The sequence below is a fragment of the Gorilla gorilla genome, chromosome X (genome assembly GCF_029281585.2).
Source record: "Gorilla gorilla gorilla isolate KB3781 chromosome X, NHGRI_mGorGor1-v2.1_pri, whole genome shotgun sequence".
In the NCBI taxonomy this organism is placed as follows: Eukaryota; Metazoa; Chordata; class Mammalia; order Primates; family Hominidae; genus Gorilla; species Gorilla gorilla.
The window spans coordinates 12,270,351-12,298,242 of record NC_073247.2 but is presented as its reverse complement, the minus strand read 5'-3'; the positions used below and the strand labels follow the sequence as shown (position 1 = coordinate 12,298,242).

The 27,892-nt window shown below is 41.3% G+C and overlaps 1 protein-coding gene across 1 annotated transcript in view; it reads right to left on the bottom strand.

Moving 5' to 3' along the window:
* The window catches only part of ARSH (arylsulfatase family member H), a 299,298-nt gene that overhangs the window by 268,810 nt on the left and 2,596 nt on the right, over positions 1-27,892 (bottom strand). Inside the window, exons 2-7 of the mRNA XM_055376837.2 lie at positions 26,927-27,048; positions 23,908-24,033; positions 21,679-22,102; positions 18,401-18,537; positions 12,913-13,057; positions 9,218-9,339 (exon numbers count right to left, since the gene is read on the bottom strand). Coding sequence (XP_055232812.1) covers positions 9,218-9,339; positions 12,913-13,057; positions 18,401-18,537; positions 21,679-22,102; positions 23,908-24,033; positions 26,927-27,048 — 1,076 coding nt within the window. The remainder of the gene's footprint in view (positions 1-9,217; positions 9,340-12,912; positions 13,058-18,400; positions 18,538-21,678; positions 22,103-23,907; positions 24,034-26,926; positions 27,049-27,892) is intronic.

Here is a 27,892-nt window from a genome sequence, read left to right as displayed (position 1 = left end):
AGGCTCATGGAGATAAAATTAAGGTGTCGACTGGGCACAGTGGTTCACACTGGTAATCCCAGCACTTTGGGAGGCTGAGGCAGGAGGATTGCTTGAGGCTAGGAGTTCAAGACCAGCCTAGGCAATATGCAAGACTCCCTGTCTACAAAAAATACTAAAAATTAGCTGAGTGTTGTGGTGCCTGCCTGTAGTCCCAGCTACTTGGGAGGGTGAGGTGGAAGGATCGCTTGAGCCCAGGAGCTCAAGGCTGCAGTGAGCCGTGATTGTAGCACTGTACTCCAGCCTGGGTGACAGAGAAAGTTTCTGTCTCTTATGAAACCCATCAGTGCTGGTTCTTTCTGGAGGCTGTGGGGAGGATCCGTTTCCTTGCCTTTTTTAGTTTCCAGCATTTCCAGGCTCAAGGCTCTCCCTCACTCGCATCTCAGCTTCCATTTTCATGTCTCCTTCTCCAATTTGGACCCTCCTGCCTCCCTCTTAGAAGGAGCCTGTGACGGCATTTAGGGCCAGCCTGGGTCATCCAGGGGCATCTCCCATCTCAAGATCCTTAACCTCATCACATCTGCAAAGTCCCCCTGACCGTGCAAGACCAGCTGTTCCCAGGTTCCAGGGATTCAGATGTGGACATCTTTGGGGAACCATTCTTCTACCTATCACAGTAGCCTATATGCTTTTTTCCCCAAAACTCTCTGAAGTAACCACTGTTATCTCATCAGGCAAAAATTCTGAGACCCAGCCAAGTGAATTACTGTGGATAATATCACATCAACTAGAAAGTGGCCCCAGGTAGTCAGACCATATCCTTTTTCTTTTTCCTTCAACTTTTATTTTAAGTCCAGGGGTATCAGTGCAGGCTGTACAGGTTGTTTCATAGGCAAACGTGGGCCATGCTGCTTTGTTGTTTTTCACTTTTTAATAATCGCCATTCCGACTGGCATGAGATAGCAACTCATTATGGTTTTCATGTACATTTCATTACCCAGGTATTGAGCCTGGCATCCATTAGCTATTCTTCCTGATGCTCTCCCTCCCCCTGCGCCCCCTTGCAACAGGCCCCAGAGTGTGCTCTTCCCCACAATGTGTCCATGTGTTCTCATCGTTCAGCTCCCAATTATAAGTGAGAACACGCAGTGTTTGGTTTTCTCTTCCTGTGTTAGTTTCCTGAGGATAACAGCTTCCAGCTTCATCCATGTTCCTGCAAAGGACATAATCTCACTCCTTTTTATGACTGCATAGTATTCCATGGTGTCTATGGACCACATTTTCTTTATCCAGTCTACCACTGATGGTCATTTATGTTGATCCCATGTTGTTGCTACTGTGAATAGTGCTGCAATGAACATACACGTCTATGTATCTTTATAATAGAGTAATTTATAGTCCTTTGAGTATATACCCAGCAATAGGATTGGTGGGTTAAATGATAGTTTTGCCTCTAGATCTTTGAGAAATCACCACACTCTCCCACAATGGTTGAACTAATTTACACTCCCACCAATAGTGTAAAAGCCTTCCTTTTTCTCTGCAACCTCACCAGCTTCTGTTGGTTTTTGACTTTTTAATAATTGCCATTCTGACTGGTGTGAGATGGTCTCTCATTGTGGTTTTGATTTGCATTCCTCTAATCAGACCATATCTTATCTTACTGTAAGTCCATCTTCTTGTTACAATGAGCTGCCTCCCGAAGTTCCTTCCAAAGATGTCCAGTGTTATGTCAGAAATGGGGTATTAAGTCCCATCTTTATCATCATCCACCTTCAAGTATAACTGAACTCATGAAGATGTATTCACTGAGCATCTATGCTGGGTCACACTAACCACCCTCAGAGAGCTAGTCAAACAGAGCAATATCCTGCCACATATAATCAAATAGCAAATATATTCACTGAAGATATTGGTCAATGACAAAAAAAAATGAGCCTGGCAATATAGTGAGACCCTACCTCTGCCAAAAAAGCAAATTTCAGTTAGCTGGGCATAGTGCCGCCCACCTGTGGTCCCAGCTATTTGGGAGGCTGAGGCAGGGGAATCTCAAGCCCAGGATTTCAAGGCTGCAGCGAGCCATGATTACACCACTGCACTCCAGCCTGAGCAACAGAGTGAGACCCCATGTCTGTAAAAAAAGAAGCTCCCCCCTCAAAAAAAGACACAAAATGTCAGTTAGACAGGATGGATAAGTTCAAGAGATCTATTTTATAGCATGATGACCACAGTAAATAACAATATATTTTATCGGCGGTGAATGGTGAAGACATTCACTGTTAAGTGAAAATTACTATGAGAGTAGATTTTAAGTGTTCTCACCACAAAAACATAACTATGTTAGGGAATGTTAATTAGCTCAATTTAGCCATTCCACAGTGGATATATGTATCAAAACATCATAAATACATACAATATTTGATTTGTCAATTAAAAAAAGAATATGCCAATATAAATGTGTTTTAAAGTAAAAAAAAGAAAAAGAATATACAGAAGAAAAAAAGAATATAGAAATACATAGAAAAGAAGGCCAGGAGCTGTGGCTCCTGCCTGTAATCCCAGCACTTTGGGAGGTCGAGGCGGGCGGATCACCTGAGGTCAGGAGTTCAAGGCCAGCCAGGCAAACATAGTGAAACGCTGACTCTACTAAAAATACAAAAATTAGCCGGGTGTGGTGGTAGGCGCCTGGGAGGCTGAGGCAGGAGAATTGCTTGAACCCAGGAGGCAGAGGTTGCAGTGAGCCAAGATCGCACCACTGCACTCCAGCCTGGGCAACAGAGTGAGGCTCCATCTCAAAAAAAGAAATATGTAGAAAAGAAATATTGAAAAGAATAAATAAAATAATGTATTTAAGCAAAATAACTGAAACAAATAATTTACAAGCCAGGTGCTGGTCCCAACTATTCAGGAGACTGAGGCGGGAGGATCCTTTGAGCCCAGGAATTTGAGCTCAGCCTGGGCAACATAGCAAGACCCCATCTCTAAAAAAGAAAAAGATGAAGAATTTACAATTCTTACATCTACATTGTTTTTGTTTTGTTTTGTTTGAGATGGAGTTTTGCTCTGTCACCCAGGCTGGAGTGCAATGGCACCATCTTAGCTCACTTCATCCTCTGCCTCCCAAGTTCAAGGGATTCTCCCACTTCGGCCTCCTGAGTAGCTGGGACTACAGGTGTCTGCCACCAGGTGTCTGCCACCATGCCTGGCTAATTTTTGTATTTTTAGTAGAGATGGGATTTCACCATGTTGGCCAGGCTGGTCTCGAACTCCTGACCTCAAGTGATCCACCTTCCTCAGTCTCCTAAAGTGCTGGGATTACAGGCATGAGCCACCATGCCTGGCCCAACAATTCCTACATCTACATTGTTGAATGGGGCAATGACAGGGAAACCAGCTGTAGCCCAATTCAAGATTGGATTGCTCAAATTGGGAGGCATCATCAGCATAATGAGTTGGAAACACCAAGTATACGAGTTTCCTATTGCTGCTGTTACAAATTCTCACACACTTAGTGACTTAACACCATCAATGGACTATCTTACATTTCTGTAAGTCAGAAGTTCAGAATGGGTCTTACAGGCTGTATTAGTCTGTTCTCACATTGCTAAAAAGAACTACGTGAGACTGGCTAATTTATAAAGAAGAGAGGTTTAATTGATTCACGGTTCTGCAGGCTGTACAGGAGGCATGGCTGGGGAGGCCTCGGGAAACTTACAATCACGGCAGAAGGCGAAGAGGAAGGAGGCACATTCTGTATGGCTGGAGAAGGAAGAAGAGAGCAAAGGTGGAGGTGCTACACACCTTTAAACAACCAGATCTTATGAGAACTCACTCACTATCATGAGAACAGAAAGGGGGAAGTCTGCCCTTATGATTCAACCACCTCCCACCAGGCCCCTCCTCCAACACCCGGATTACCATTCAACAGGAGACTTGGGTGGCAATATGGTTTGGCTGTGTCCCCACCCAAATCTCATCTTGAACTGTAGTTCCCATAATCTCCAGGTGTCATGGGAGGGAGCCAGTGGGAGGTCATTGAATCATGGGGGCAGTTACCTCCATGCTGTTCTCATGATAGCGAGTGACTTCTCATGAGATCTGATGCTTTTATAAGGGACTTTGCCCCGCTTCACTCTGCACTGCTCCCGGCTGTCGCCACGTGAAGGATGTGTTTGCTTCTCCTTCCACCATGATTGTAAGTTTCCTGAAGCCCCCAGCCATGCTGACCTGTGAGCCAATTAAACATCTTTCCTTTATAAATTACCCAGTCTTGGGTATGTCTCTATTAGCAGTGTGAGAAGGAACTGATACAGGTGGGGACAAAAATTCACATCACATCATAGGCTGAATCCAAGATGTTGGCAAAACTGGTTCTTTCTGGAAGCTCTAGGGGTAAAATTAATTTCCTTAGCTTTCCCATATTCTGGAAACCACCCACATTCCTTGGCTCATGGCCCCTTCCTTTATCTCCAAAGCACATCATTCCACCTCTGCTTCCATCCTCATGTCTTCGTCTCTGACTCTGACCTCCTACTTCCCTCTTATAAGGATGCCTGTGATGACACTGGACACATGTGGATCATTTATGATCATCCCCCAATCTCAAGATCCTTAACTTTATCACATCTGCAAAGTCCCTTTGACTATGTAAGGCAACGTAGCCACTGGTTCCAGGGATTAGGGTATGGATGTCCTTCAGTAACATTATTCTGCCAACATCACCAAGCTTCTGTGTGGAAGTCCTCTCTCTATGGGGGTAATGCTTCTAGCCCTTGGTCAAGGACCACAGAATGCCTCTCACTAGTTTCCTCCTGCATCTCCACCTTCCCATGAAGAGCCAATTTCCATCAGCAGTGATGACACAGAGGCTATCTCGCTGCTTTTGAACTCTCCACCACGCAATTCCAAGCTCTCAAAAATTCTTGCTTCGTTTTAACCTAGCAAACTCAGCTGTTATTTTTGACAACACAGAAATGAAATCAATTGACCTGTGTTGTTTAATCATTTAATCAAATTTTAAAGTAGATAATATACCTTTTTTGGGGGTGGGGGACAAGGTCTTGCTCTGTCACCCAGGCTGGAGTGCAGTGGTGTGATCATAGCTCACTGCAGCTGTGACTTCCTGAGATCCTTCCACCTCAACCTCCCAACTAGCTGGGACCACAGGTACACACCACTATGCCCTGCTAATTTTTGTATTTTTTGTAGACACAGGGTTTTACCATGTTGCCCAGGCCGTCTCAGATTCCTGAGCTCAAGCAATCCACCCGCCTCAGTCTCCCAAAGTGCTGGGATTACAGGCATGAGCCACCAGGCCCAGCCAAGATAAATTTTGAATATTCACTTACACATGGAACGTTGTCAGAGTCTAAATTTTAAAATTAAATTTAAAGTTGTCATCTAAGTTGTTATTAAAAGTTAAAAAATAACAGATGCTGGCAAAGCTGAGAGAAAAGAGGACATTTATAGACTGTTGGTGGGAGTGTAAATTAGTTCAGCCACTGTGGAAAACAGTCTGGACATTTCCCAAAGGACTTAAAACACAATCACCACTTGACCCCACAATCTCACTACTGGGTATGTACACAAAGGAATATAAATCATTCTACCATAAAGACACATGCACACGTATGTTCATTGCAGCACTATTCACAATAGCAAAGATATGGAATCAACCAAAATGCCCATAAATGACAGATTGGATAAAGAAAACATGGTACATACACACCATGGAATGCTATGCAGCCATGAAAAAGAAGGAAATCACATCCTTTGCTGCGACACGGATGTAGCTGGAGGCCATTATCCTAAGCAAATTAATGCAGGATCTGAATACCAAATACTGCATGTTCTCACTTCTAACTGGGAACTAAACATTGAGTTCACATGGACACAAAGAAGGGTATGATAGACACTAGGGCCTACTTGAGGGTGGAGGGTAGGAGGAGAATGAAGATTGAAAAACTACCTATCCAGTATTATGCTGATTACCTGGGCAATAAAATTGTCTGTACACCAAAGCCCCACAGCATGCAATTTACCCATGCAACAAACCTGCACATGTACCCCTTGAACCGGAAATAAAAGTTGGAAGGAAAAAATAATAGGCCAGGCGCGGTGGTTCATGCCTGTAATCCCAGCGCTTTGGGAGGCCGAGGCGGGCGGATCACCTGAGGTCATGAGTTTGAGACCAGCCTGACAAACATGGTGAAACCCTGTCTCTACTAAAACTACAAAAATGAACCAGGCATGGTGGCAGGCGCCTGTAATCCCATGTACTCGGGAGGCTGAGGCAGGAGAATCACTTGAACCCAGGAGCCGAGATCATGCCACTGTACTCCAGCCTGGGCGACAGAGCGAGACTCTGTCACAAAAAAGAAAAGAATACTTCTTCTTTAATTTAATTTTATTTACTTATTTATTTATTTTAGAGACAGGGTCTCCACTCTGTCACCCAAGCTGGAGTGCAGTGGTGCAATCACAGCTCACTGAAGTCTTGAACTCCTGGGCTGAAGTTTCCTCCCACCTCACCCACCCGAGTAGCTGGGACCACAGGCACATACCATCATACACAAAACCAATTTTAATTTCTTTTGTAGAGACAGGGTCTTACTGTGTTACCCAGACTGGTCTCAAACTCCTAGCCTCTGGCGATCCTCCTACCTCAGCCTCTAAAACTCTGGGATTACAGATGTGAGCCACCATGACTGGCCTCTAATTTTAAATGTAGTTTTTATTCTTTTTATTCTTGTCAAAGTGATACATGTATAAAGCTCAAAAGATGAAGCCGAACCTTAAGCTTATGTCTTGCCCTCAATGTTCACTCCTATTTTTTTTCTGGGATCTACTTTATATTTTGAAATAACCTATTTGCCCAGAAATCTCTTGTGTTTCTTAACTTTAGATGGTATCTATTAACTTTCTGTTTGTAGGATGATGGCTTTTCATTTTTTGCCCAATCACCATTCCCTCAAGTGCCTGCACACACACACACACACACACACACACACACACACACATTTCCTTTCTATTCAGCTTCCTGATATGGCTACATCACCAATGTTTACTAAATGAATACCCAAACTTACATTATGTGAGTTCTCTAAATACTGAGATGTACCTAACTTCCCTTCCTTGTATACATTCTTGAATTTCCTAAGCTTGCTAGCTGTTCATGGTTTGCCTTCTAAAATTCTTTTCACAGACTTATTAGGAGACTGAAAATCCCTTCCAAATACCGTTAACACCTAAGGTAGTCACATCATCATGGTGAACACAGCCTCCTGGGACCCTACAACTTCCTTCTCCAACCTGGATTCGAGGCTTTCTAAGACACCCCCAGAGCTACTGTCCCCAGGACATCCCGTTTCCAAACACCCTGGGTTTGTAGCCTGGATTGCTTCTTGTGGTATCTTGATCAGATAAGTCTGCCTCTCTGCAGCTCAGTTTCCATGACTGGTTGGAAAATGAGAATAATAATAGTCACGTGCATTAAATGTGATCGTGGTTGTAAAATGTTAAGGCCAGCTCCCTACTCACTGTGTGCAGGATGTTATTTTTGTGGTCATCCTGAAAATTCCCCCAAAATTTCTTCACGTTAGCTGCATCAGTTCCTGAATTCCATGTCTCCCTCATGCTCAAATTGCCCTCATTTCCTCAAATCCAGTTTTCTAAGACATTACCAGCAAGAGTGCATGGGGGTTACCGTTATGAGGCATTCTGCAGCTACGTGAGCTCCAGCCTTCATGCTCAGCCCCTCATGTGGCATGGCTGGGTTGTGTATGCAATCCTAGACATTTCCCCCCAAAATGGTGAAGGCATCACTGTTACAATTGAGCTTCCAGTGCTGCTGAGCCTGAGGCAAAGTCGAATCCCTTCTTTATTTCTCAACCCTTTGCATCTCTCTCTCTCTCTCATTTTCTTTTTTTTTTTTTAGACGGAGTCTCGCTCTGTCCCCCAGGCTGGAGTGCATTGGCACGATCTCGGCTCACTGCAAGCTCTGCCTCCCGAGTTCAGATGATTTTCCTGCCTCAACCTCCCGAGTAGCTGGGATTACAGGCACACACCACCACTCCCGGCTAATTTTTGTATTTTTAGTAGAGATGGGGTTTCACCATGTTGGCCAGGCTGGTCTTGAACTCCTGACCTCAAGTGATCCGCCCACCTCGGCCCCGCAAAGTGCTTGGATTACAGGCGTGAGCCACCGTGCCCGGCCAATATGGTTGGGTTTTAACTCATCTTTGGTTGTGTTGTAATCTTTGGTTTTAGGTGGCAAAGGAATGGGAGGATGGGAAGGAGGTATCCGTGTGCCAGGGATATTCCGGTGGCCGTCAGTCTTGGAGGCTGGGAGAGTGATCAATGAGCCCACCAGCTTAATGGACATCTATCCGACGCTGTCTTATATAGGCAGAGGGATCTTGTCCCAGGACAGGTATGGAAACAGTGTTTGCTCCTAACCTAGGGTGATATATTTGAACATAAGTGGATATACTTGATAATTCTATGTGTGTGTGTATGTACATAGTATATTACTTAATTATCAATATTCTGCCCATAGGGCCAGATGTCTTTCTCCCCTTGGTGCATGGTGGAATATTTTGTTTTCTTCTTAGAGTATACCTTAATATCTTTTGTCATATTACACTTATGCCTGTGTGTGTTTGACTGTTCTCATGGATGGGATCTGATTCTCATACATCATCACATCCCTCACAGCTTCTAGACCATTATGCAATTAAGTGTTAAATGATTACTGAATAAAAACATGTATGCATAGAGCAGGTGCGGTGGCTCGTGCCTGTAATCCTAGCACTTTGGGAGGTCGAGGCTGGCGGATCACTTGAAGTCAGGAGTTCGAGACCAGCCTGGCCAACATGGTGAAACCCCCATCTCTACTAAAAATACAAAAATTAACTAGTCATGGTGGTAGGTGCCTGTAGTCCCAGTTACTCAGGAGGCTGAGGCAGGAGACTCACTTGAACCTGGGAGGTGGAGGTTGTGGTGAGCCAAGATTGCGCCACTGTACTCCAACCTGGGTGACAGAGTGAGACCCTATCTCAAAATAAAATAAAATAAAATAAAATCCTACTGCAGTGCACTGTTTATGTGGCTTTCTCAGCGAAAAAGAACCATCATAGCTGGGCAATATCTGCACATGGTGCAGCTTCCGCCAGGAGACGAAGGAGACCGGAACCGGGCCCTTATCGTCTTTCCACGTGTCCACAGCCTTCATACTTACAGTCCTTCTGATGCCACCTGACCGTGTGCAGATAGACCCCACAGTAGTGGAAGAGGAACTTGTGGTCGGAGTGGGACGCCCTTCCTTCCAGCAGGGGCATTAGGTTCTGGCCGTCAATCACTCTTGGGAGAGAAGGGGGTGTGTAGAAGGTGATGAGAGAGGCATGGTTCAGTCACGCATTTTATAGCAGAAGAAAGAGGAGGAGGAGGAGGAGGAGGAGGAGAAGGAAAAGGAAGGGGAGGAAGAGAAGGAGGCGAAAGATAAAGAGGAAGAATTTCTTTTTTCTTTTTTTTTTTTTTTTTGAAACGGAGTCTTGCTCTGTCACCCAGGCTGGAGTGCAATGGTGCGATCTCTGCTCACTGCAACCTCCGCCTCCCGGGTTCAAGCAATTCTCCTGCCTCAGCTTCCCAAGTAGCTGGGATTACAGGCACACGCCACCATGCCCTGCTAATTTTTGTATTTTTAGTACAGACGGGGTTTCACCATGTTGGCCAAGCTGGTCTCGAACTCCTGACCTCATGATCCGCCCGCCTCGGCCTCCCAAAGTGCTAGGATTACAGGCGTGAGCCATGGCGCCTGGCGGAAGAAGGAATTCTTAAAACTTTCTCCTTTTCCCTCATTTTATAACAAAAAGAAAGAGAAACAAAACATTCATTTTCTGAGGTCATGGAAGAAGAGAACAGCTAGAACTATTATCCTGATACCTTGCAAGACAATATGAGTTACTGTTCTGGATTGGAAAAATTAAGCTATTTACGCTCTTTTGATTCCAATAAAACTTCACATTTAATGAATAGATATCGCTTAAACCCAGGAGGCGAAGGTTGTGGTGAGCCGAGATCACGCCACTGCACTCCATGGTGGTGCATGCCTGTAGTCCCACCTACTCGGGAGGCTGAAGTCGGGGGATCAGAGACGAGGAAGTGGAGATTGCAGCGAGCTGAGATTGTGCCACTGCACTCCAGCCTCGGTGGCAGGGTGAGACTCTGTCTCCAAAAAATAAAAAAGAAAAAGAAAAAGAAAAGAAAAATACAGGTTTTATCCACATTATAATGATCCTTGAAGAACAAGCTAAAAAACTTTACCCCGTGATTTCCCATATAGAGGAAGAAAGAGAGGAGTGTGAGTAGAAAAATGGCCAGAGGCAGAGTTGAGAATCACTTCTTAGACAAAAGTCCCCTTGGGTGTTTCTGAGCACAAAACAAAAATGAAGCCCTTGCCGTAAGATCAATCATGAGACTGAGGCGGTTGTTACAGAATAGAAAAATGGCCCTATGCCAAATGCCAGTGTCAAGACCATATGTCTAGACTCTTTAAGAAAAAATAGGAACCTCTCTGGAGGAAAACGTCTCTTCCTATGTGAAATGTTCATTGAATGTCTTCTACGTGCGCACCTGTCTGACAGGCAGCATTACAAAGAAACACAAAACCGGAAGCCTCTAGCAGAAAATGAGGTAAAATTCACTGCAGACACATTCACTGATCTAACCAGTCTAACCAGTGTTGAAAGGCAGCTCAGCTTCCTGGCACCATTCTTTTTTTATTTTTATTTTTTTTAATTAAGACACTGTCTCCTTCTGTCGCCCAGACTGGAGTGCAGTGGCGCAATCATAGCTCACTGCAGCTTCCAACTCCTGGGCTCAAGCGAGCCTCCCTCCTGAGCCTCCCAAGTAGCACCATTCTTTATTATAAGAAAAACTCGACAAGCTCACTGAACCAAATCTATGTGCTTTTAACATACAATCATAAAGCCATCCTGATGTTTTCTTCATCGTATTTAATAACCTGTATCTTTATGGGGCAGAGCTGCGGGGTGTAACTAGACTAGAACAAAACCCATTGCTTACCCAGGAGATCTAAATCTCTCTATCCATTGAATTCATCGCTTCACAGGAAGCACCCTGAGAAACAGGCATCCTGTCCCAAAGCCTGAGAAATGCTCACAACAATTTTGCCAGTCCTATTCCAGGGTTATGTGTGCTTTTTAAGGACAGGGGCTTTACACTCACACATACTCATGCAATTATAATAATTATTATAATATATAATAGGTACAGTTGTTAGAATCATCATGACTGTAATAATCACACTTCGTTAGATGGCATATATATGGTGACTCAGATCTGTTCCTCACTTTTTCTACTAGGTTTAGCACCAATTTAGTCTTTGCTAATTAACAGTTATGACTACAGCAAGTCCACATGACAAGCCAGAGGAGGTGAATGCTTTCAGGAGCTCACTTCTATTAATTTACAATATATAATCCAGTATCCACAATCCTACATATATACAATGAATATAGTGAATATATATATAGGATTATGTGTAATATATAATGAATATAGTGAGTACATATAGTGAATATGTGTAGGGTTATGTATACTCTATACAGTGAATATATAGAATTCTATATACTATATATAATTAATATGTGACTATAGACATAGTAAATATATATAGTATATATTATATTATATATACTGAATATATAAAATTATATATAATGATCTATACAATAAATATAGTAAATATATAGAATTATGTGTGTATATATAATGAATATAATGACTATATATACATAGTGAATGTGTACAGGATTATGTATATTATATGTAGTAAATATGTAAAATTACATGTATTATATATAATGAATATAGCGAATATATATAGGATTATATGTATTATGTGTAATGAATATAGTAACTATATATACATAGTGACTATATATAGGATTATATATCACATATGATGAATATATACGATTCTATATTATATTACATACAATTAATACGGTGAATATATATACATAGTGATTATACCTCTAGGAAAATACATATATAAGACACACACACACAGAACTTTTTAATGAAATACAAGGAAGTTCAAACATTCTGATTTTATAATGATGACGATTTTGATACCCTTTTAGTTTTTTTGTTTTACTTGGAAGGTTAGGGGGTAGGGGGAAAATAGTGAATGCAGAATTCTTTTTTAAATTATTCTTTCTGTTGGCATGCCTTTGGTGATGCCTAAGAGTGGGTGCCATGGAGTTCGTGAACAACCCGGCATGAAGTCTATCAAAGTGAGCTGGAAGAATCTGCTGGCCATGAGGAGCTAGGCACCCCAGTCAAATGAAAAACTCTTTTTTCTGATCCACATAACACTAGTTAAAGCATAATGAATAGCATCATTGGTGTGATTGAATTAAAAACCTGCATCTGAGAATCCAAGTGAGGATTAATCTAAAGGAGCACTTCTCACTTAGAAATGACCTTGTCCCCAGGGGACACTGGGCAATGTCAGGAGACATTTCTGGTTGTCGCTGCTCTGTGGTGGGTGCTACTGGCATGTGTGGGTGGAGCCCACAGACGCTGTTCAACACCTACAATGGCACAGGATGCCCCCAGCCAGAGAATCCTCCAGCCTCAAATGTCAATCGTGCGGAGCCTGGGACATCTGCCACAGATGGTCATTGAGATCCTGTGCTGTCTCCTGGGGTTGGCGTTGCTTCAAACATTTTACTTTGAAGCTCTTGGAAACTGCCCCAAAATTTGCAGCTTTTTTTTTTTTTTCGGTCTAGCTTAATAAGAGTCTAACTCACGTCAAAACATCTGAACATCATGGCAAATGAATTCAAGCAAACACAAAGCCAATAGAGACTACTGATTTAAAATGGACAGGCGTTGGTTCTCTACACACAATCACCTTTGTAGATCCCGTTCCAGCCGCCCAGCTGAACAGCCCCATCCAGGGGCTCCAGGTGGCCCCCGTTGTCAGAGGTGAAGTACACCAAGGTGTGGTTGGCCAGGCGCTCCTGGTCCAGGGCATCCAGGATTTTACCTGGAGAGGGTCAGAGACACAAAGACGTTGACCTCTTGATGCAGATCACCACTGCTTTATTACATATCTGCTACTATGTATTTATTACACATAGCGTTTCAATGTTATTCTGCACTACACAATATTGTATAATTAATCATATAATATTGTAATATATACTATTTTAAACTGTACGTAATATAGTGTATATAATATATATTATATCCAGCAGTTAAAATATTTAATATATAATGTAATAATGTATAATATATGCTATATTTACTATAATACATACTTTTATACATTTTAATTACTAATTATATATTTATTATATATTGTATGATATATAGTACATATTTCTTACAAATACATATTAATATAGAACATGATGTATTAAAAATGCATAAAGAATTGTTATATATTAAAATATCAATTATGGAATAGAACAAACTATATTGTAATATGTATAATCAATACATACTATGTATTATTATACCACATGACTTTACAATACTACAAACAGATCATTATATAATAGTTTATCATTGTGTAAAAATTGTTATGTAATTCTATAATAACATGTAACTATTATTTTATTATATAGTATTTTGTATATCAATGCAATATGTAAAAATATATGTTTATTGACATAGGAAAATATATTAACTATAAGATAAAATATGAGTATATGTAATAAATGTATAATATATAATGAACATATTAAATTTTATAATATATGTCTAATTAATATATTAAATTTTATCATAAATTTATATCTTTATATAAATATATACTATATTATTTTATATAATTGAATGATATGTGTCACATATTACTTTAATTAATTTTATTATATTAATGTAATTATATAAATTATATTAAATATACTAGATACATTAATTATATTAATTTAAAATGTAGAATAGTTCATATACAATATATAAAGTACTGGTTTATTATACAATTTTATTGTATAATGTGTTCATTATTTTGTTATTGAATATATAATAAAATCTATTTTATTATACAAATCGTGTAATAATACATAAGGTCATCATTGCCCCAAACGATTCAAATAGACAGTGCCAAGAAGGCCCAGCAGTTAAATAAACCGATGAACATTAATTAAAAAAAATACAGTTTGCAAAATGACACCTCCAGGAACATATGAGCAAAGCCATCCCCGTACTCCAGGGCACAGCACCACCTCCCTTAGAGACTTGCTGTCCTGGCTGCTATCTGAAGTCTGCATGGAAATTGCAGGTTATTCTTGCTGTTTGGGTTATGGTTAAGATCTAATGACAATTAATGCTGCGCTAGACTCAGCAGACACTGTCTTTAATGTGTTGACAATCCCTCAGGAGGACAGTTTTTTAAAATAATAAGTAGAAAGCTGTTCTAGCAAAATTCCAAACAACATTCATTTCCTTTCTGATGTCTGTTGAGCATTTGCTAATCAACAGATAACATCGTCCTGGGCCTGAGGTCACACTGCATTTCTAGTTTACACTAGATCATCTCTGTGCTATGCTCTTGTCCCATTCAAAGATAAAAGAAAATGTAACTAGGCCTTAACTAGCTGCACAGAAAATTGTTTATACGTAAACTCAGTGATTTGTTTTAGAAGTGACATATACTATTTTTTAGAAATGCTATAATTAGAAATTAAGATATTTTAAAGCCCAGGGTTTGTAAGATGAAAGATTGTAAAGGCTTTCTGGGAACAGCATAATTATATGTAAATTATCAATTCACATTAGATCTGGCTATAGTATAAAAAAATCATAAAAGTGATTTGTAATTTATACTGTGCAAATATAGTAGCTGCAAATTCTTTTTCTGTTGCAGAACAAATATATTTGCAAATAATTGTCTGTATAGTGTCTAAAGTGAAAACACACAGATGCACATGAATATATAAATACTGATGGTAATAGGTCACTTATAAGACCTCCTACCAAAGACACCTGGAAAGAAACCAATAATGAAAAGTGATTAAGGTCGGGCCTGGTGGCTCACACATGTAATCCCAGGACTTTGGGAGGCCGAGGTGGGAAGTTTGCTTGAGCCCAAGAGTTCGAGACCAGCCTGGGCAAGATGGCAAAACTCCTTCACTACAAAACACACAGAGACACAGAGACACACACACACACACACACACACACACAAATTGGCCAGACATGGTGGTGCACATTTTTAGTCCCAGCTACTCACGAGGCTGAGGTGGGAGGATCACCTGAGCCGAGGAGGTCAAGTGTGTGGTGAGCTGTGATCGCACCACTGCATCCCAGCCAGACTGGGCAAAAGAGTGAGACCCTGTGTCTTTAAAAAAACAAAAAAAAAGGGACTAAAAGTGTTTTTTAATAGGCACAAGTTTCTTTCATTGGAAAGTTTAAAATGTTACTGAATTCCTGAAGATTCATTAAGTTCATTTTGCACGTTGTATTTGCATTTGCATGAGTATAGCATTGTTATGGCTTATTTTTGAGTAAAGTTAATAAGTTACTAAACCTTTGAGTTTTATACTCATATTGTTAAATAGTAAAATAATACCCACAGAGATACCTGTCTGACTTTCAATATGTCTTTATTTTGGTAGAATTTTTATAAGAAATGACGGAGAAAACTCAGAATATTTGGGAGATGTTACGCAGAAAAATAGCTACTCATCATTTCTCCTGTGTCAAATAATATTAGCCATTTAATAATGCAATTGCTAGCTTTTGTAACATGTCTTCATCATGTATTTACATATACTGTAAAACAAACATAATTATTTCTTAGTGATAAACACTCAGATATAGACTTTAACAGAAAATCCCTTTACAGGAAACTGTCCTTTGACTAAGTACAACTATAGTAAGCGATTTCAAAAGAAGCAGAGAAAAAAAAAATCCCAATTATATAATTCCATAAAGGCTACAATGTTATAGCTATTTTTAACTGTAACACCTTTCAGTGTTTGTATTTTGTTACCAAGGAATTAAACCATATATAACAAATGTGTATATATGCAACATACAGTGCTATGTGTGTATATGTATAAAACATAATGTGTGTATACATATAAACCATATGGGGTGTGTGTATATATATATGTATATAACATATGGTGTGTGTGTGTATATAGCTTAATTCATATTAAATCTGGCTATAGTATTATGCATAAAAGTGATTTGTAATTTATACCGTGCAAATAAAATAACTGCAGCTGGGTGTGTATATATATACACACACATACACATCCCACAGCAAAGATTAAATTAAGAAATACAGAGCTTAGCTTTAGTTCAACAAGCTTCAAAAGGGTTTGGATGTCAGGGTTAGTTCCCTTTAACTAAGCCCGTAAGTTTTTCCCTTTAACACATTCCTTTTTTCTCCCCATTTCTGCTTAAATGCCTTACTGGCAGCCTGGCAGCACTGACTTTCCTTGTATTCTTTTTTTTTTTTTTTTTTTTTTTTTTGAGACGGAGTCTGGCTCTGTCCACCAGTCTGGAGTGCAGTGGCGCGATCTCGGCTCACTGCAAGCTCCGCCTCCCAGGTTCACGCCATTCTCCTGCCTCAGCCTCCCGAGTAGCTGGGACTACAGACGCCCACCACCACACCCGGCTAATTTTTTCTATTTTTAGTAGAGACGGGGTTTCACCGTGTTAGCCAGGATGGTCTCGATCTCCTGACCTCGTGATCCGCCCGCCTCGGCCTCCCAAAGTGCTGGGATTACAGGCGTGAGCCACCGCACTCGGCCTCTTTTTTTTTTTTTTTTTTTTTGAGACGGGGTCTTGGAGTACAGTGGCGCAATCTCGGCTCACTGCTACCTCCACCTCCCAGGTTCAAGTGATCCACCCACCTCAGCCTCCTAGGTAGCTGGAACTACAAGGCGTGCGTGTGACACCATGCCTGGCTAATGTTTGTATTTTTTTGTAGAGATGGAGCCTTGGTATGTTGCCCAGGCTGGTCTCAAACTGATGGGATCAAGTGATCCTCCCGCCTGAACCTCCAAAAGTGCTGGGGCTACAGACATGAGCCACCACGCCTGGCCCCTCTTTGTATTCTATCTCCTCTTTGGGATTAAATATAGACAGTAAATGTTACAATGGTACCTATAATTAGAGGTAAACACACATCGTGGAAATATACAAGAGAAATTTATCCCATGACAAGATTCCCCTCTTTGTCCTATCCGACACCACTAGTTCTTCGGTAATTTTAACTAGTATTTTATAGCTCACTTAGATGGTGGTTTTCAGAGAAAAGAAAGTTATTTATAATAAAATGTGATTGATTAACACCCCTTAAATGCATTTAAATTAAAATAGCTCTGTTTCTTTCAAAGGCGCTCCATATAAGTCAACAGAGGCGGCTGATAACTGGGAGATTGTTCGTTTCAATGGTTTGGCAGAGCACCGTTTTCAGAAGTTTGCACTCAGAAGAAGAAAAGTACTGTATTCCAAAATGAAACACCATTGCTGAGAGGAAGGACAACTCTGTCACGTACATAGAGGCGGGGGTGGGCGAATGCAATTCAACTAACACAGCTATTTATTATTCTGGAATGCATACAGTAACTCTTCCCACCTGCTCATTTATTATCCTTAGCATTTCTTTATAGTGAACACTATGCCTTTGAAATAAATTGCTTTAGTTGTGTTAAATCCCCATCCCAATTTTCTATGTATTTCCTGTAGAACTGACTAATCAGAATAACGTTCCCTTTTATATCCATCAAAATAATTGGGAATTGAAATTACAATATTCTTTTTTTTTTTTTTTGAAACAGAATCTCGCTGTGTCACTCAGGCTGGAGTGCAGTGGTCTCATCTTGGCTGACTGCAACCTCTGCATCCTGGATCCAAGTGATTCTCCTGCCTCACCCTCCCGAGCAGCTGGGACTACAGGCCCACATAACCATGCCTGGCTAATTTTTGTATTTTCAGTAGAGATGGGGTTTCACCATGTTGGCCAGGCTGGTCTAGAACTCCTGACCTCAAGTGATCTGCCAGCCTTGGCCTTTCAAAGTGCTGGGATTACAGGTGTGAGCCACTGCGTGCCCGGCCAGGAATTACAATATACTTTACAGTGCAGCTTTCTTTATCTTGCCAATGAGTTTTTCAGAAAAGTGGCTGTCTTTATTTTAAAGATGGGAAAACTTGTATTTACAAACTGTGACTTATCTTGGGGAATATATTTCACTGGTATTGCTGAACAATTAAAAGCCAGCTTTTAATCCAATTAAGGGATGAAACAGATACTTATCAGGTATCTATGCTATGCAAGGGGCTGGACATAATTTGAGACAGTTAGTACAGATTTGTTTTTCTGTAGCCCGTACTTCAGATTTTTACAGTTCTGTTACTGAATACTTACCCACCATCCAATCCATTTCTTCTACATTGTCCCCATACCTGCCATATTTACTGCGCCCAACAAACTGCTTTTTGGAGATGAGTGGAGTATGTACGTGCAGGAAGGAAAAAAAGAGGAGAAAAGGTTCCCTTTTGTACCTAAGGGGTAGAAAGTTACCAAAATTACCTTCACAAATATGAAGTCATTTCCATCATTTAAATGCGATTCTGCACTGATGAAAAGATCTCATAATAGCTGGTGGAGGTTTTCTATGTACTTTAGATGACAATACCACTCCTGTGAGTCGTAAATACCACAAGATTTATGTTGAAAGGATATGAGGAGGAATGAAGGATAACAGAACATTTGTGTTCCCAGTAAAATGTTTGATGTAGCCAGGCACAGTGGCTCATGCCTATATTCTTTGCACTTTGGGAGGCTGAGGCAGGAGGATTGCATGAGCCCAGGAGTGTGAGACCAGCCCAGGCAACATGGCAAGACCTCATCTCTACAGAAAATACAAAAATATAGCTGTGCTTAATGGCACACCTGTGATCCCAGCTACTCAGGAGGCTGAGGCAAGGGGTTCACTTGAGCCTGGGAGGTGGAGGCTGCCATGAGCTATTATCACACCACTGCACTCCAGCCTGGGCAATGCAGTGAGACCCTGTCTTAACAACAACAACAAAAATGTTTAACGCAGTTCATTTTATACTCTCTTGTGTCCAGTTTAGCATCTGACATAAAGTAGCAGCTTAATAAATCTTTTAATCTTTGTTGAATGGGTTAAAAAGTATGAATTCTCCTCATCTATTGTTTCAAAGTGTTCTTTTAGGTATGAGTTCAGAAGAATCATATCTTAAGGACAGACTCAGATGTGCCACAGTAAGGATTTGATGCTCCTTACTCTCCATTTTTCCCTCTTTCTTTCTTCCACCTCCTTCATGGTTCCTGGAACATAAGTCTGATGGCTGGAGCTTTGGCATCTACCTTGGGCCATGAGGCTGCTCACAAAGGATGGCAGAGAACAAGATAACCTCACTGTATCTGTAGCCTGCCTACCCCAAGAGAGAAATAAATTCCCCTCATTTACATCTTGCTTTTTGTGTTCTGCATTTTATGTATTTATTTATTTTGAGACAAAGTCTCACTCTCTTGCCCAGGCTGGAGTGCAGTGGTGTAATCATGGCTCAACCTCCTGGGCTCAAGTGATTCTTCCACCTTATCCTTCCAAGGAGCTGAGACCACAGGTACACGCCACCAAGCCTGGCTAATTTTGTACATTTTTTGTAGAGATGGGAGCTCACTATACTGCCCAGTCTGGTGTCAAACTCCTGGGCTGAAGCAATCCTCCTGCCTCAGCCTCCCAAAGTGCTGGGATTACAGACATGAGCCACCACACCTGACCTTGTGTTTTGCATTTTAATGTCACATGCAGTCATTCTAAAGCGACTCCTTTACACATTTTTCACAACCAGCATAGAAAGAAGGGAAGGAGATGGAGACTGAATATATTCCCAAAAAGATAGCCCAAGCAAATGGGTTGGGACGGGAAGGGCAGGTAAGATGAATGGAGAGCTGAGTGGGTGGCTGATCACTGTTCTCATGGTTGTGTTGGAATAAATAATGAATCTGAGGGGCACAGGGGCATATGAGTGAATGATATTCCACTGCATACCCTTCAGCCTGGTGGAGTAACGATATATCCTCTCCTCTCCACTCCCTGCCAACCCCACTAAGGAAGGTGACAAACAGTGTCAATGAGAATCCACACCAACAACTTTAATGTGCCTCTCATTTGTAACCCAGGCTGGGCACAATGGCTCACACCTGTAATCCCAGCATTTTGGGAGGTCAAGGCAGGAGGATCGCTTGAACCCAGGAGTTCGAGACCAGCCTGGGCAACATAGCAAGACCTTGTCTCTATGGAAAAATAATTTTATAAAATTAACTGGGTGTGGTCATGTGCACCTGTAGTCCCAGCTACTCAGGAGGCCAAGGTGAGAGGATCACTGGTGCCCACGAGTTTGAGGTTTCAGTGAACTATGATTGCACCACTGCACTCCAGCCTGAGTGACAGAGTGAGACCCTGTCTCCGAATAATAATAGTAATAATTTGTAACGTAGAAGTGAGCTGGTATGGGATGATGAGAGCTCATTATAGTTATGCCTGCATAGCTTGTGTTGAACACAGAAAACTTAAAACTAGGTATCTGTAAATACAGAGCCACTATCCAATAGTTTATGGACAGAGAGCTCTTCCGGCTGTGTCTGAGACAGAGAAAAAAATTTACCCCCCAGGTTTAATCAATTTACATAATAATCCACACTGAAGCAATATAGATTAAAATATGGCAACTCCAGTTTTCATTTTTAAAAAGGGGTAAGTGGCCAGGCATAGTGTATTCCCAGTACTTTGGGAGGCCAAAGTGGGTGAATCACTTGAGCCCAGGAACTTGAGACCAGCCTGGGCAATATGACAAAACCCCATTTCTAAAAAAAAATGCAAAACTTAGCCAGGCATCCTGTAGGTGCCTGTAGTCTCAGCTACTCTGGAGGCTGAGGTGGGAGGATCACTTGAGCTTGGGAAGTCGAGGCTGCTGTGAGCCATGATTGCACCACTGCACTCTAGCCTGGGTGGCAGAGTGAGATCCTGTCCCAAAAAGTAAAAAAAAAAAAAAAAAAAAAATTAAAACATTAAAAATGGGGAGGTGAGCAAAATATGTTTTTATGTTTTGTTTTGGTTTTGGTTTTTGTTTTTTTGCCTTTTGAGCATTCAAACTTTGCAGGAAATTTAACTATTTAATTCTACCTAAGAGGAGACTCAAGTCTATCACAAATGTCACCTAAAGTTTTTTTTTCCTCAGCTTTTATTTTCGATACAGGGTCTCCATGTGCCGGTTTGTTACATGAGTCTATTGCACTCAGGGGGTAAGCAGAGCACCCAATAGGTAGTCTTGCAACCATGTGCCCCTGGTCCCCCTGTCTCCCTCTCTCCTCTAGAAGTTTGCAGTCTATTGTTTCCATGTTTATGTCCATGGAGGCTCAATGTTTAGCTCCCATTATATCCCACAAAATACTACACAGCCATGAAAAAGAATGAGATCATGTCTTTCACAGCAACATGGATGCAGCTGGAGGCCATTATTCTAAGCAAATTAATACAGGAACAGAAAGCCAAATGCCGCACATTCTCTCCAAAAGACTTTTAAAGGCCCATGTTATCAAGGTGTGATGACCTGCTATGAAATAAAGATAAAATTTCCATGCAGGAAATCAGGCAAGAAATGGCTAAATACCTTTCAATGAAAGCAAGTGCCTCCTTCAGCATGAGGGAAGCTACTTTCTCCTCTTTCATTGGCTGCTGGATAATTTCATGGTTCCTCATAAGGATGCAATTCCAACGTCGAGTAAATCCATAACTAGAGTACCAGGAAGTGAAAAACAGAAAGGCGAGGAGAGCAAAGACAAAGATGACCTTCCATGGCACTGAGAACCAGCGGGCGAACTTGGGAATGAGAAGCAGAAAAGGAACCAGGGCAAGGGCTACCGTGGAGATCCACAGTTTGATCCTGAGCCAGCGGTGCAGTTCTGGTGTCTTGGATGCCTGGCAGTCGCTTAAAAGTCCGAAAGGCACCCCGTAAAAGTAGTGAAAACCATGGTTGAGCGGGTGGTAGCAGTGATCATTCCGAGAGGCGCAGCTCAAACCCAGGTGCCATTTGCCTAAAAGTAAAATAAAATCGTACCATGGCAGCATGGCAGCATTCAATGCTGGTCTGTTTCTAGAATGTGGGCTTCCCTTTGGAAAAGTCAAATATAACTTTCATTCTGTTGTCATCATGGTTTTTTCTTGGTATCCCCAAATACCTCCCTGGTATAGACATGCCACCAACAGCCTTCTCCCTACAATATGCCTCTTTCAGACAAAAGCCATGCAGCAGGAGCCTCTTTGCTTGCGACAAGGAGAGGAGCCTAGTGTTCACTCAGAAGAAACCTTTTGCTTGGTACCAAACAACCTCATGAACAATGAGAAACTTTCCAGGTATCTGGAGCTTGCTAGGAGGGCAGAATCGATGTCTTGGTTGTTTGGTGGGGACAATACCAAGGACTTTCAGTGCACCTTGCACATTCATGCTTTTATCTAGCAATGCCTTCCGACCCTCTTATTCCATCTCACTGAAAGGTAACCGAGATTTTATGTATAGATGGAACCCCTCTTCTAGGTCCTCAAGCTAGGGATGACAAAGTAGCCAAAGAATTTCATCAAGAACCAAACGATTCTGATAATGCAAGTAATTCCTTTTATCAAGCACATACTCTAGGGGGCCAGGTCACGTTCTGATTTGTCCGCACACATTATTATATTCAACACTTCCCAGACCCTTTATTATGAATAAAAAACACATTGTCTAGATTATTTTTTTAAGAGACAGAGTCTTGCTCTGTTGCCCAGGCTGGAGCGCAGTGGCATGATTAGAGCTCACTGTAGCCTCGAACTCCTCGGCTCAAGCAATTCTCCTGCCTCAGCCTCCTGAGTAGCTGGGGCTATAGGTGCGTGCCACCATGCCCAGCTAATTTTAACATTTTATTTTTGTAGACCCAGGGTTTTGCTATGGTGGCCTAGGCTGGTCTTGAACTCCTGGCCTCAAGCAATTCTTCTGCCTCAGCCTCCCAAAGTGCTGGGATTACAGGTCTGAGCCACTGTGCCCAGCTATCTAGATTTATTCAGAAGCCTGAGTCACATTAATGAATAATAGCAGAGTCAGATCTGAATCCCGTGCTCTAATGATGTAAGAACGCTGCTCAAAGCTAATCTAGAGAATTCCCACTCACAGGACGCTGCTGGGAGTTGCATGGGAATACATGCCCTACTGATGGAAAATTTCTTAACCTTTTTTTTAACTGAGGATATCTCGGAGCTGTGGCTTACAATTCACATTAGGAATCCTCAAAAATGGTGGACCATACAATGCTTTTGAGTAGCATTTCCCAAAAGGATTTGATCACACAAGTTATTCTTAGAGGACTATCTTCTAGGACTGGAATTCTACAAACTTATTTTTCGGTGAAAGGCTCCCTCACAAGCTCATGTCCCCCCGCCCCAAACCCCCACCCCCGCCAAAAGGGCATAGAATATTAAGTGATCTAAATCGACCAGCAATTGCCTCCATTTGACAACTCTTAATGCTGTAAGTTTTCCATTTCAACAGTACTTCTCTACAAATTTACTAGTTTTTCTGCTAATAATGGTGTCACAAACATCGTATCCCTCCAACACAACATTCCATTTTAGTGGCAACTTTGGATACACTTGTTTGCTTTCTGTTCTCATTGTTTTTCCAATATTATGCCCTTGATTCTACACATGCTCAATCAATGTGTGATCATTTCCTTCTCCAAGTGTCTTATCTCAAAGAGAAGTCGGTCAAACTGGCACGCACAAAGCCAACATCCCCGGAAACACCTTAGACACGATGACAGAGAGGCTGCAGGATCACGTTTCCACGGGCAGAGTTCCGGCGCCATACCTATGAGTCCCGTGCGGTAGCCACGGTGCTGCAGCAGCTTGGCAAAAGTCGTTTCATTGGTGGGAAGACCACCTGACCCACCAAGCCACGTGAAGGCACGGTTCAGGTTGTAGGGAGACACCATCCCTAAATTCACAGAAGTCAATAAGTTAGCACCATAGTCTTTGCTAATACCGAATTTATCCCGACATGCTTAAAGTCCTCTCCTCCCGCACCTCCTCAAAGCCATTCTTCCCCAAGTTTTCTGTTGCTTTCTGGCTGTACGTCCTTGACCCTCCTTTTTTCACTTGCTAAATGCAAACATTCCCTTGGAATTAGGGTTGCCAGAATAAATACGGGACACTTAGTTATATCCATTTGAATTTCAGACTAACAACAAATAACCTTCGTTAGTTTTTCATATAGAGGCTGCTAACCTTCAATGTTTCAATAGTATCTGAGGACACTACTGCATTTTAGCTGGGTATAAATACTCGAGTATTTAGCTGGGTATAAATACATTTTTAAAAGTATCCTTGAGAATCTGAAATGAAGAAGTGTAGGAGTGACAATTTCTTTTTCATATGTGTGTGTGTGTGTATATACATATATATATATATTATATATATATATATATATATTTTTTTTTTTTTTGAGATGGAGTTTCACTCTGTCACCCAGGCTGGAGTGCAGTGTCAACATCTCGGCTCACTGCAACCTCCGCCTCCCAGGTTCAAGCAATTCTCGTGCCTCCGCCTCCCTAGCTGGAATTACAGATGTGCGCCACCACACCTGGCTATTTTTTGTGTGTGTGTTTTTAGTAGAGACGAGGTTTCACTATGTTGGCCGGGCTGGTCTCTAACTCCTAACCTCAAGTGATCCACCCACCTCAGCCTCCCAAAGTGTTGGGATTAAAGATGTGAGCCACCGTGCCTGGCCTCCATATAATTTTATGTAGATTTATACTGGTGGACAATATTATACACCTATAGTTTAAAAGGAATTCACAAGAAAACCACAAGTGAAGATCAGCAAGAAATAAATAAATGATAATTTCAGGCCGGGCTCAGTGGCTTACGCCTGTAATCCCAGTGTTTTGGGAGGCCAAAGTGGTTGGATCACCTGAGATCAGGAGACCGGCCTGGCTAACATGGTGAAACCCTGTCTCTACTAAAAATACAAAAATTAGCTGGGCTTGGTGGCAGGCACCTGTAATCCCAGCTACTCAGGAGGCTGAGGCAGGAGAATCACTTGAACCCGGGAGGCAGAGGTTGCAATGAGCTGAGATCATGCCATTGCACTCCAGCCTGGGTGACAAGAAGGAAACTCCATCTCAAAAGAAAAAAGTATATTTCAAGGATCCTACCTTGGAAGAAGAAGAAAGTAGACTCTAGATAGTGTCATTGATAGGAAAGAGAAACAGTTTTATTAAGGGAAGCATTAGACCATTATCTTGCTGTTGAACTGTTTTGCTGAAATTTTTGATAAGTAGAATGAATTAAACTGAACCGTTTGTGTCAAATGATTAAAAATATACACATGGCAATGACTTGAAATCTCTCCACCAATCACTTAATTTTTTTCTTAATTTTTTAAAATAAATTTTATTTCACCATAATCAATACTTAAAATTCCCTGAAATTAGGCAGAGCATGGTGGCTCACTCCTGTAATCCCAACACTTTGGGTGGCCAAGGCAGGTGGATCACACATGAGGCCAGGAATTCAAGACCAGCCTGGCCAACATGGTGAAATCCCATCTCTACTAAAAATACAAAAATTAGCCAGGTGTGGTGGTGCATGACTGTAATCCCAGCTATTCAGGAACTGAGGCAGGAGAATCACTTGAACCAGGGAGGCAGAGATTGCAGTGAGCTGAGATCACACCCTTGCACTCCAGCCTGGATGACAGAGCAAGAGTCTGTCTCAAAAAAAAAAAGAAAGAAAAAAAAAAAAGAAAAAATCCTGAAATCCTGAAATTATAAGTGTAGTTTTTTTTGGAAACTCATACAAATTCATATCTTTATCCCTCTTCATACATGGTACTGTGTTATATAGAGACTGCTTATCTAGAAACCAAACTATTTTGAACAAAATGGAGAACCTTGAATTATGAAAGAAGGTCATTAGGCAACAAAAAAAGATAATAATAAATCAATATTTATGGGACAAAAACTTTTAATGTTTACTCTTAATTTTAGTATAATTCTCATTAACCTAATTAGTTCATTCCTTGAATGTATTGGATGAGAATCTACTACTTAGGAGGAAGAAAATTCATACAGAAAAATTTTTCACTGAAAAATTAAACTGTGAAGGCAGGTATACTAAAATTATGACAAGCAAATACTAGAATTAAACAAAATGCAACAGCATGACACGATATTTCACATAGAGTCTGATAACCATGAACACTTCAATAGTGCCTAAGGGCACCACTATATTTTAGCTGGGTATAAAAATTGTTGTTCATAATATTGATCTTGAGTGGATGTTTGTAGGTATTGATCCTAAGCTAAGCAGCAAAGGAAAACATTTAATTGTCATTATATCAACTTGGTAAGTCTAAATCTTGAAATGATGGGGTCAAGTAAGGGAGTATGTAAAAGTTTCATTTCCTTTTTGTTTTCTCAGTTATACCTTTTTTCCCAACTGTGTCTAGTTTTCCAATCTCATCTGCAGAGGTGGATTTGATCCACTTATCTCAGAACCACTGCATGGTCTCTGCTAGCTTAAAGACATCAGGGGTCTCTTGAGAAATCTTAGCACAAGTACCTGAAAATGGGAGTGTTGACCATAAGTTGGCAAATTGCCCCCAAGAGGCCTAAACCCTGTCGCTATATGCACAGAGATGAGCAGGTGCAGTGGTACCTGGTGAGAGGCACACATATTTAAGCTGCCCAGGGATAACAACCACCTTTGAATTTAGATCCCCAATACTCTGAGTGACCTTTTGAGAATTCTTATAAAGATTTGCAAAAACTAATCATTAGAATGCATTCTGGTGAGACTGAAATGTTGCTGCCTTTTTATTGCATCACCTGATCTGATGGGGTACCGGCCGGTCAGGAAGGCAGCCCGACTTGGGGTGCACATGGAAGCAGCTGTGAGATGCTGGGTAAGCCTCACTCCCTCACTTGCCAGGCGGTCAATATTAGGTGTGCTGCAGACCAAAGAAGAATTCAGCAGGTGAGTTTCTAAAAATTCTCAATACAATGATCAAGGATCAAAGCTATTCTATTTTGGGTCAAGTTGACTCTATTTCTGGTAAACCTAAAATCCATCTTTTTAAAACTTTAATCTGTCTATTTCCTTATATGCATTGATGGTTAGAAGCAAATGGAAACGTAAGTTTAAAATATATCTTTAGTCAAAACTATTACAAATGAATACAGGTCACTCGGTATACAGTTTTATGAGTCTGAGAAAAAAATGTATTTCAATGGAAAAATTAGCCAATTTCTTCTTATCAAGGACCTGAAATTAATGGGTAATTTAGATTAAGTAAAATTTGAATGTGTTTCATATTTTTTTAAGAGACAGTCTCTTGCTCCGTTGCCCAGGGTGGAGTGTAGTGGTGCAGTTATAGCTCACTGCAACCTTAAATTCCCTGGGCTCAAGTGATCCTCCCACCTCAGCCTCTCAAGTAGCTAGGTCCACAGGTGTGCGCTACCACGCCCTACTAATTTATTTAAATTTGTATTTAATTTAATTTTTTTTCTGAGATGTGGTCTCACTCTATTACCCAGGCTGGAGTACAGTGGTGCGATCCCGGCTCACTGCAACCTCCGCCTCCCAAGTTCAAGTGATCCTCCTGCCTCAGCCTCCTGACTAGCTGGGATTACAGGCATGAGCCACCACGCCCAGTGGTATATTTTTAGTAGAGATGAGGTGTCACCATGTTGGCCAAGCTAGTCTTGAACTCCTGACCTCAAGTGATCCACTTTCCCCAGCCTCCCAAACTGCTGGGATTGCAGGTGTGATCCACCACACCTGGCCTTAAAATT